The 11665-nt window shown below is 39.3% G+C and overlaps 1 protein-coding gene across 1 annotated transcript; it reads right to left on the bottom strand.

Annotated features, from left to right (window-relative positions):
- Positions 1 to 1896: 1896 nt before the first annotated feature.
- On the bottom strand, positions 1897 to 11437 carry slc5a1 (solute carrier family 5 member 1). Its single transcript, XM_069159692.1, is given in 16 exon segments — positions 1897 to 3099; positions 3205 to 3310; positions 4608 to 4823; positions 6413 to 6581; positions 6676 to 6826; positions 6932 to 7039; positions 7428 to 7563; positions 8787 to 8981; positions 8983 to 8999; positions 9119 to 9199; positions 9640 to 9745; positions 9856 to 9960; positions 10092 to 10151; positions 10333 to 10437; positions 10840 to 10911; positions 11297 to 11437. Coding segments are annotated over 16 exon segments (1980 nt in total). The 5' UTR covers positions 11435 to 11437; the 3' UTR covers positions 1897 to 2884.
- Positions 11438 to 11665: the final 228 nt, after the last annotated feature.

An 11665-nucleotide genomic window follows, 5' to 3' on the forward strand; every position in this document is an offset into this window, starting at 1 on the left:
CCAGTTAGGGTTGAACTGGGGAACATAGGAACTCGAGAACTTAGGAACTTGGGAACATAAATATGCTCCACAGAAAAGGCTCAAGTGAAACTAGCTGTTGACGTCCAGTAAATAACTGTAAATGCAGGTGGGCAGGCAGCTTGATTAAATGTCTAATTTGTGTGAAACACAAACATGCAATGTGTGGTTGTCGTAAAGGCACCTGAGTAGCAAAAGTAATGACTTCTTACTTTGATCTGTTGAGTAATTATTACTTTTGTGTTATGACTTTTCCAATCAGAATACAATTGGACTGTACCTCAGTGCCTCAGTTTTTGTTATATTTTATTAGGATGTATATAGTAAAGTACACACATAAAGGAGCCCTGTAAATACTCCGTGCCACACTAAGGACTATCATTCCTGAACAGTTAAGTTTGATGGCAGATATGTCCTGTTAAAGTCCAATTAACTGTAGCTTAAACATCTTTTAAATTCTTCCCTGCAAGTATCATGTCACTGCTTTTCACATGTAGTGAGGCTCTCATGCCAGTAGGAGGCGACATTGTCTCAGCCATCTTGTAATGTGTAGCGTGACCTCATGTTTTAAATCAGAGCTATTCAAACCCAACAGCAACAGGGCCGTACAGGAAGATCACTGTGGGCTCGAGGGCTGCGCAGAATATTTAGTCAATTAATGACTACAAATAACTCTTCATGATAATAGATATATTAGTACATGGAATAAACTAATCACGCACATCTGTTAACGTTACTATCAAAACAATTCCAAGCAGACCCGAGATGCTTATAGTAGGTCGGTATACATTTTTTTAAAGGTTAACACAGTGAAACAGTACCCAGAAAGGCATCTTTAATGGGGTTTTATACAGCCCTCGGGCCGCAGTTTGAATAACCCTATTTTTACATGTTGCTTATGTTGTAACACTGATTGTGATTTCTAACAAAAAGTGCTTAACAGAGCACTCTGCTGTTTAATACTTTTAAATAATAATTCTTCTGGAGATTCACTTTATAAAATTGTACAATTTAATGAAGTCTACATACAGTAATACCTTTGTGAAGCTAATTATGTTAGATACTTGATGGATCTGTGTCCGCGACGCACTGATTTAGTTAAGAATTTTTTAAATCATGCATAATTTGTGGAGCAATAATCAGCATCTTTATTTTGATATATAGGTAGGACTCGTTAGGATTGATGGTCAGGCAAATATCACTCACAGTCCTTTGCTGTAAGTACTAAAGTGCTCCTAGTGTTAGGGTATGTTCCCTGTAACTATATATATGTGTGTGTGTGTGTGTGTGTGTGTGTGTGTGTGTGTGTGTGTGTATGTATGTATGTATGTATGTATGTATGTATGTATATACATACATACATGTTTGGAATTGGTGTTTGTTTTCTTCATTGTTTGAAGAGGAAGAGCTGAAACAAAATGAAAATATTGATGACATTTCTTTATAAATATATATATATATATATATAACTATATATATAGTTTTATATATATAGTTATATATATATATATATAGTTATAGTTATATAGTTTCAGCTCTTCCTCTTCAAACAATGACCCACTGTCAAACTACAGGCTGCATGATGTCAGAATCAGCTCAGTCTTTTGTTTGCAATTTGCAAAGAATTCCAAACATGTCTGGTCTCTTTATTACTCATCGAGGTGGGTAAAGATGGCCAACAGATAGCGTTTGGGTTATAGCACTAAAACTAAAAGGTTTCTTCTGATAAGCCTGTGTCGACCTTTGACTGTTTTTATTACACAGTCACGACAGCAGAATCCCTGCCAGACACGAGTCAAACAGATAAGTGCATTGCAAAATGAGCAGATTTCAATGCATTTTTAATTTGATTTATAAAGCACCAAATCATCTCGGAGCACTTTACCTGGTCAAGTCAAGACTTTACAATATTACAGAGACAATATTACCCATTTTAGCAGCATTATGTGACAGTGGGGTAACTACAAAAATTACAATAAATGACAGGGATAAAAATGTGCAGGTGGCAGAAACCATGAATCATTCAACAGCGGTCAATCAGTTACACAGTCAGTGATAAGACAAGTGTGTCCTATTGGGAATAACTCACACATTGTTTGGTATGTTAAAAAGCGATCATGTGTGTTTGTCATCCAACATTTATTTAACAAGTAAATACAAGTATGATTTACCTCAGTAAGAGAAAGATTTTTCAAAAATGGAAAGTTTAATAAGATGCAGCACAAACTGTATTTTACAATTCTAACTGAAACAACAGTAAACCACGAGAGGGAAGTAAAGTTTGTCAGACTGTGCCTGCAAGTAATTCACAACCCCTTCTTCCTGAGATGTTTTTATTAACACTAAAGAAAACCTCCAGTAAGGTGCATAGATTTAAGGAATGACAACACTAAAGCCTTTGAGCCCACGTAATGAGAAAATGCAAACCAGTCCAATTAACAATTCAGAGCATGCAAACCAGTCCATGATGCAAAAAAGAAGCATTTATATGTTTAGTGTCAGGTGAAAAGTGTGACATTGACACGGAACCCTATAGTAGACTGACAGGTGTATTGCATGCTTTGGCTGGTTAATATTTTACAGTAGGGTTGACTAATTTTTCATCAAAATACCGGGAATACTTGACCAAAAAGGCAAATACGCTACAAAAGTATATTGTATGTCCTGTGTAGATGCAGTAGGAATATACAATGTACTGTACATACAGTAGTAATGACACATGGTAAAAAGGTATGCAAGTGTATTATCTTTTTCATAATTGGTTTGAGGGCCACCGTCCACTTTGCTTTAAATTGCATTCATATAAAATCCTGTCAGTAAAATATGAATAGGTTATTCGGGAGCAGTCAAACTCACACAAGTTTTGTTAACCGAAAAATCCATGACAGAAAACAGCCACACACAGGAGTATAATGGCGTTGGCATTGACAATGTTCCTCCATAGAGGCTCCTCTGAGGTGTCTGTGAGCTTCTTCTGCAGCTCTGCCTCCTCTTCTGCAGTCAGCTTGGGGGCTTTCTTGTTCTCCAGTCCACAGAAGCACATCACTGCTTTTTTGCAGAAGCCAGGTTCCTCCTCTGGTTCTGGAACAGAAGAGTTAAGTGAAGACAAGCTGCTTGTATCTGTATACGGTACCTATATGACTGCATCTTTACTGTACGGCATATCTAAGTATGTCTCATCATTACCATCTATTTCCATATTGTTGCTGTCTTCGTCATTAACCCAGTTATCCTGTTCGAGGTCCACCCTCTCCTCCGTATTGTTCCTCAGGCTCCAGCAAAGTCGATACAACTAATCAAACAAGACAAAACAGTTTAAAATGAATGATGTACAAGTTAGAGCACTTCTGGGCAAATGGCATTTTGTTGATTTTCAAAGTGAAAAAAGTAACTATAAACACACACGGGATTGAGCTTTTCTTCAAATGTTTCTGGGTATACGACCACTTTTAAAGTGTCACACTCTCATTAACTCATAAAGCCTTAATTGGCCGACTAGGACTTGTAAGGCAGGAGTTGTCATTAGGAATTAGGAATTAGGATAAAGACTCCAAACGTTCTGTGACTCAACAAGCATGGACTCCTTTCAGAAAGGGATTTGGGAAAGCTAATTGATGTCTTCAAAGCATGTAAAGGCTATCAAAAGATATCAAAGGACTTATTGCTTGGACTTTCTGCCTTGCCAATTGTCAAAACTAAAGCAAAACCCCTGGGTGACTGGGGCGGCAGGACAGTTTAGCTGCCAGGATGGTGGTGCGTCGTTCCACTCTGCAGGATCAATGCACAAACAGGTATAATATAGAGAAGTAATGAGAAGAAAACCTCACCTTCGACCTTATCACAAAATTCAACATTTGCAGTCATTGTCACTTTAAAAACAAGTGCTGCGGACAAATGAAGCCCAATTATGAAAGGTGTATTTGGAGAGAAGTGGCGCAGCATTTGATTAACAGAACCCCACCTTCAACCGTTGGGGTGGAAATATTCTGCTTTGTGGTTGTGCACCAATAGAGGAAAGAATGTGTTCCACTTAATATGAGCAAATAATGGATGCAAATGTCATGTAGTCAATCAAGAAAGTGAAACTGAAAAGAGTCTGGTTTCTACACCAGAACAAAGACCCAAAACATTCTTCAAAGTCCACCAACAACTAAAGAGCCTACTGATAATATATCACTTTGAAGTTTGGCTTTCTTGAAGAAAATTGTACTTTCTTGATTGTTGTTGTTCTGAATTTGTACCTTCATGGTTGAAATGCACTTATTGTAAGTCGCTTTGGATAAAAGCGTCAGCTAAATTAAATGTAATGTAATGTAATAATATAGGGTGCCCAAACATTTGTTCATGCCACAATCACTGACTATAAGGTCTTGACATAAAAAGTAACATTGCATTAACATTTTAAAAGAGGTTTTTGCTGTAATGTATTTGCATAATGAGTTGTATTTACTTGTTTTCCCTCCAAAAATCAACAAAATATGGACTTTGCAGTGTTGCCCAAACCTTTGCATACAGCTGTATAATTTAGTAAAGGAAGTTACACTTGGGAAATTCATGATTTATCGAGCCTTATTTCAGCGGTCACGTACGTGCTTGTCGTCGATGGGTTTGGTCATGAAAGAGATTGCCAGTATGATGATGCAGGAGAGAGTGAACAGGATGATGGAGAAGTAGAGGTAGTGAATGCCACATATGATCGTGGGACAGTTAGTGGGGTTAACACAGCTGCCTGTCCCATAAATGAACTCGGCAATCATCCTGATCAGGCCGATTACCAGGCCAATGGCGAGGCCATAAAATGCACCCTGAGGAAAGAAAGAAAGGTTTAGACAGGAACAATACATTAAAACACCAATTGCATCCAGTGCAGTAATGTGTGGTAAGAAGGTTGTATTTTAAGGAATAGTTTGACATTTTGGGATGTATGCCTAGCAACGCTACATTTATGTATTACACTATTTCTTGGGCAGAAGTAGTTGCCAGGCAACCAGCGGAGACATGGAAGTTACTGATCCCAACTAAGAAAATAGACAGACACAGAACTCCTCTGTAAAATGAGAAATAGATAGTTTGGTATAACCAGAGCCAAATTCACTTTAAGAATGTACGGGTCTGGCCACGCTCTATTGGCAATGGTTTCCACTCATTGTATCCTAACGGGTGTAGACCTCCAGTTCATTTTTAAACAATTGGAGCAGCCTTTAACCAATCGGCATTGATCGCCATATGACGTATGTTTTGCGCCAAAACTCACCAAGCTGTAAACAACAAAGACCATCCTCCAATGTGACCAGAGTGCAAAGTCATGTTGGTAAATGACCATTTCCAAGATTGTAAAGTAATGGTTAGGATACAAGCATTATTACTTCATTACTCCCGCTTCAATTCCTCGATATTTGCTAGCATCGCTTCAGTTGTCTGTATCGCTTCATTTAGCTTTACCACCACCATTGTTAGAACTGGTCCAGGCTCTGGTCATCTCACGTCTGGACTACTGTAACTCCCTCCTGGCAGGTCTACCTGTTAGCTCCATCTGACCTCTGCAGCTCATCCAGAATGCCGCAGCTCGACTGGTCTTTAACCTCCTGAAATTCACTCACACTACTCCGCTCTTCCGCTCCCTTCACTGGTTACCAGTAGGTGCCCGCATCTGTTTCAAAACATTGGTACTTGCGTACCGTGCTGTGAACAGATCGGGTCCAGTCTACATCCAGGACATGGTCCAACCCTGCATCCCAGCCCGCTCCCTCCGCTCTGCATCTACCAATCGGCTTGTTGCTCCCTCACTGCGAGCTAAACACTCTACTAAATCACGACTGTTTGCTGTCCTGGCTCCTAAATGGTGGAATGAGCTCCCCACCAACATCAGGACAGCAGAAACTCTGTACATCTTCCCCCGCAAACTAAAAACACACTTCTTCCGACTTTACCTTGAATAGTAGAACTTTAGTAGCGCTTAAAATGACACTTACTGATAGCACTTTGTAGTTTGGCTTTCTTGAAGAAATTGTGTTTTTTTTATTCCTGTTCTGGGTTTTGTACCCTCATGGTTGAAATGCACTTATTGTAAGCCGCTTTGGATAAAAGCGTCAGCTCAATGAAATGTAATGTAATGGAACTAGATTTCCAAACAAACACTTGACTTCAACATCATCAAGTGCTTGTAGGCGAAATTTAGGCAACTTTTGCTCAACATTTATATGTCTATAAATCCATATGCTGAGCTAAGCTAGCCAGTTGTTGGATCCAGCCTCAAAATCAACTGCTCAGAAATTACACTGGTATGAATCCTCTCTAACTCTTGGCAAGGGGGACTATCCAAATCCAAAATGTGTGAAAGATTCTGTCAGGCCACAAAAACTACCAGATAGATATATGTAGGCAGGCAACTCACAGGCTCATTAACACGTTTGCAAAAGATTGCAAGCATGAAGACAGCTGCAACGGGTGGAGTGAGGTAGCTGGTGATGGACTGGATGTAGTCAAAGAGCTGACCACTTTGGGCTGACTGCACCACAGGGATCCATGCTATGCTCACACCAATCAGGACTAAGATAAACACTCTATAGAGAGTTGAAATACACAAACAGTAGTAGTCACAAATTTAAACAATGATCAGAAATCATATTGAACACAACCTCAAAAATTGTGTTTTACCTGCCAGCAATCATGAGTTCCTTCTCGCTGGCGGAGCGACGGCACTTTGTGTAGATGTCCATGGTGAAGAGAGTACTGGCACTGTTGAAGATGGATGTTAGGGAGCTCATCAGAGAGGCCATCATCACAGACAACATAAGACCTCGCAGACCTGAAATGGATGGAAGAACAGATTGGGGAGAGAAAAAGAGGGAGCTCCAAAGAAGAGGCTGCAATTTGTACTCCGCTGATAAGACAAAGGTCTTAAGCTACCCACCGTTGGGCATCACATTCAGCACCAGTTTAGGATAAGCAATGTTGGTGCAGCCTACACTGGCACCACAGTGTTTTTCACATTCGGCTGGGTCCACACATGCCACCACATCTAGATTAAAGTGTTAAAATCAGCATGTTAAAAAATATCCAACTCCTGTACAATAAGACTGTACAATAACTCACTTCTGGCAAAATCCATCACACAACAATAACACTGTTGACTGTTTCTTGGTTGTTTGTATATAATATATATAGATATATATACTGTACTGTATATACTGTGCATTTTATATTTTATATTTTATATTTTTTACTGCTATTTTACTGCTATTTTATTGCTTTTTTATTATTCTATTATTATCTTATTGCTTCCTGTATGCTGCTGTAGCGAAATAATTTCCCCTCGGGGATTAATAAAGTGACTACCTAACCTAACCTAAATCCTGTCTGTGGATATGGTTTGAAGTTTATAGACTTCGTGACCTCAACACACTTACCAGGATAGAGGATCCTGCTGATCATGCCTGGAAAAACCATGAGGAACATGGGCAGCAGCTTCATGTAGCCACATAAGACACAACCTGCTTTAACGTGAGAAAGATTCTTGGCAGAGAGGCAGCGCTGGACAATCACCTACAGTTGGGAAAAGAATAGTAACATTTGGTAAGAAATGAAATACGTCTACTCAAATAGTATACTTAAGTAAAACGTTTACTTTGTAAACTTTGTGCCATTTAATACTTCCAGTCCACAACAATTCAAAGGGAAATATTGTACTTTTGAAATATTATTGTTGTTTATTTCACAAAATTAAATTTTCAGATTAGGAGTTCACATGATATAAGGCACAGCTATATTTTATATAGTAGAAGTGAACTTTAATAAAAAACACGTCGCATTGCCACCATTGCATATCATTTACTTTGTGTCCTCTCTATCCCAACAGTTTGTGCTTTTCCAGCATATATCTTTGTCTCCGGAGCTGCAGGTGTCTGATCTGCGGTGACTGGCCTCACCAACCTGCACAGTATGTATTGTTTATTGTCTCACTACGCTGTTGTCTTAGTCTACTCTCCTCTCACTCCGACCGGTCGAGGCAGACAGCCATGTACCCGAGTCTGGTTCTGTTAGAAGTCTTCTTGTTGGATGAGATTTTCGCTTCCTAATGTTTCTTATGAGACAATTTATGTTATGATTTGTGGCTATAAAGATAAAATTGAATTATTTGAACCAAGAAATCTAATTAAATATTGAACATTCATCAATTGCCACAGAGTGAGTTAAACATTCAAGAGAAGTAACTTTTACCAAAACACATTTTCAAGAGGATTTAAAGTGAATGACCGGAACCATGAATGTTAGACTGGATGGTTAAATGATTGTGTAAATGGTTGTAATGGATTTCAAAAGACTTTGTGTTTGAGGTGCAACTCAAATAGTTTGCTGGGTTATCCAGAGAGGCATATTATTGTCTTCGGTTAACTGAACACAGACAAAGTAGAGTACAAGTAATGTATTTTTGTGGGCTGCATGTCAACATTTCAATTCGCAACCTGCTTTTCATTGGAGATGCAATGTTTTGCTCTCTCTAAATTTGATCTCAGTCTCCGGTTGTGCACGATGGTGTAACTAAAATAATAGCTAACTCAGACAGCATGAGTACCTGTCAAAAAAAACAGGCGACTTAAGGGCGTGTAACTGTGTACAAAGGTGAGGGAATCAATTGAATGAATTTGTGTTTATGACTGTATTGTTTCCAGTGGTTAGTAAAAGCTGCCATTAAGTCAGCAGAAGCAAAGTGTCCTCACAGTCAGAAATGGTCACACAAATCAGTCCTGCCTACTTGCTTTACTGACCTGGTCAGTGCACCAGTACCATGTGGCCTGAATGGTGAGTCCAAACACCAGGCCGGGCCACGGCAGGTCGCCTGTAATTGCATCCCTGAAAATATGGAAGGAGTCAGGCCGAGGCTCGTAGCAGTTTGCACTGATGTTGCCCGTGATGGTGGGGACGGCCTCCATGTAGCGCTCCTGGAAGCTCTCAAACCCCCCCCCCCACCTCGTGGAAAGCTGAGGACAAATGCAGGTTAGACCAATTTACAGCGATTTATATTCTTCAAAAATCTGGCATCACAAACAGTCATAGTAGTTAATAATAATTTAAAAAAAAAGGAAAAATGTCATATTACCAAAGCCCATAAGAATGAATGATCCAACAATCATGATGATGGTCTGTAAAGTGTCTGTGTAGATCACTGCAGCCAATCCACCTGAGATACAACATGTGAAGTTATCAAGCTGTAAAATCTTCTTTGAAAATCAGGACATTTTATTGTCACTAATGCACTGGAGAGTATTAAATCAAGTTATTGTTTTGTTGTGTAAGTGCTCTTTCACCACTCATTCTGTAAAACATGAGTTCAGGTGTGACTACAGAGCAGGAAGAGAAGTTCAATCCAGGCTTATCTTAATCTATGGTTAATTAACCACAACACAGACAGACAACCTTGGCAATAAGAATGTGTGTGTGTGTGTGTGTGTGTGTGTGTGTGTGTGTGTGTGTGTGTGTGTGTTTTTCAACATATTGCCTTAAGCAGACTTTACCCCCCAGTCATGGTGCCATTTATATAGATAAGACTTACTGGCTTCAGTTCATGAGGAAAATATGAGTTCAGTGGAAAAGGAAGTGCGTGAATCTGTGTGGACGGACCTGTGACAGTGTATATTGCAGTAATCAGTAGTAGTATGATAACAGCAAGGTAGATGTTCAACCCGAGAGCTAGGTTGATAAAAATGGCACCAGAGAACATGTCTGCCTGAGTGGAGAGAAAAGAAAAAGATGCATTACTTCAATAAATTGCAACAAAAAAGTTCTGGTACAATGTTGAAAAATAAATGTCCTATGTAAACTGTCAGAATAACTTACTGAGATTTTGGTGAAAACATACAGGAAGAGGGAGAGCACAGAGAGATAGATGCGAATACGCTGTCCTCCGAATCTCTTCTTCAGGTACTCAGGCATGGTGACCACCTAAAGACAAGCACAGCTAATGAGATTTACTTTGTTTGACTCCTTTTTCATGGCTCAAACTGGAAATAAACACAATGGTTTTATTAGGGTAAAAATATGTTTTATGTATGAAGACTTTATGTTCTCTTTACCCCAGCTTTAATGTAGATGGGCACAAAGATCCACCCCAGAATGACGACAACAATAAGAGCCTGAAACACACAACAAACAAATAAACAAAGAATCAATAATTAGTGCCACATTTTTAGAGAAATCGTTTTCTTTTTGTCCTCTGCGAGGTGAAACCTGACAGATACAGTAACTGTGTCACAGGATACCAAATGTTTGTGGAAGAAGTGGTGTGTCACAAGTGGCACAGACACAGTTACTCACGTTCCATTCAAATCCACCAATGGCTATTCCCGCCGCTGCAGCAGTACCAGCGATCCCTACAAAGTGGCCGCTGCCAATGTTGCTGGCAAAGAGCGATGCTCCGATCTGTGGAGAGCAGAGTTAGATCTGTCAGCCATGTGCATTGTTTTTTTTGTTGCGCTATTGAAACTAAGAGATGCTGCAGACTGCATTAATGATACCAGCTGTTCATGCTTTTATGGCATTTAGTCTGTATAATAAATAAGTAGCCGATAATTTTCATGCTTGTTTATTCCAATAAAAGTTAATGTTTCATGAAGCACTTCCATTATGACACACAGCACATGTTTTATAATACCCATTAACACAGGAAAATAAAACGAATGAGTCAGCATGTGTCTCCTAAAGAGATAATGTCCCTCGCTGCAGGAAGAAGACTGTATAATATAGACTAATATAGACTAATATACGTTTTACAGTATATATGGGTGTGACCTTCTGTCTTATTCTGAGCAATAAGATACCCACCGGCCACCACACCATACTCCTTCCTGCGAGGAAGTAGCCACCCACAGTGGATCGGTTGGTGCTGACCATAGCCTGCAGCAAAACAAAGGCACATTTTAGACTACCAATACATCTATGGAAAACAGCAACACATCTTATACACTATTTTAATGTTGGTAATCACTGCATTTGAATTATGATACATTTTATTTGATATACTGTAACATTGATCAAAATAGTGCCGAAAAACAACAGAAGCATTGAACATAACTTGAAAAATACCACAGCAACGTTACCGCTCACAATTGAATCTAGTTTAACTAAATGTGTACTTTCTGTACATATTAATTGATTTATTTTTTTAACAAATTTGTTTTTGTATTTTCTCAAATGTAAAAATTCTCAGATCAGCAGTTAAACACTTTTGAGCCAGGTTGTTAAGTAAGATTCTGTGGCTGAACTGGATTGGACAACTCACCCATATTCCGACAGCCAAGACAACCACAAAGTAAATCACAATGACGGAGATATCTGCTGGATTGGCGAGGACCATGGTGTTTGTGCTGTTTCTCGCATTTCTCTTCAGAAAAGAGAATCCGAAATAATCTCCAGACATTTTGCTGAGAGGAAAAGCGGAGAACAGTAGAGTTTTTGGAGTCGGTCCTCTTTGACTGATGAACTTACACACACGCTTACCTTTATACCTTTTGTTTTGTGTGTGTGTGTGTGTGTGAGAGAGAGAGGGGGGGGGGGGTAAATTGAGAGCGTTTGCTTATCAAATGATCCCACGGATTGTGTGTTGGTTTAAAGTGAATGTACCAATCAGGCTTGTTGACACATGGATGTG

The sequence above is a fragment of the Embiotoca jacksoni genome, unplaced genomic scaffold (genome assembly GCF_022577435.1).
Source record: "Embiotoca jacksoni isolate LCO1_2020_lvr unplaced genomic scaffold, fEmbJac1.0.p SCAF_10, whole genome shotgun sequence".
Lineage (NCBI taxonomy): Eukaryota > Metazoa > Chordata > Actinopteri > Embiotocidae > Embiotoca > Embiotoca jacksoni.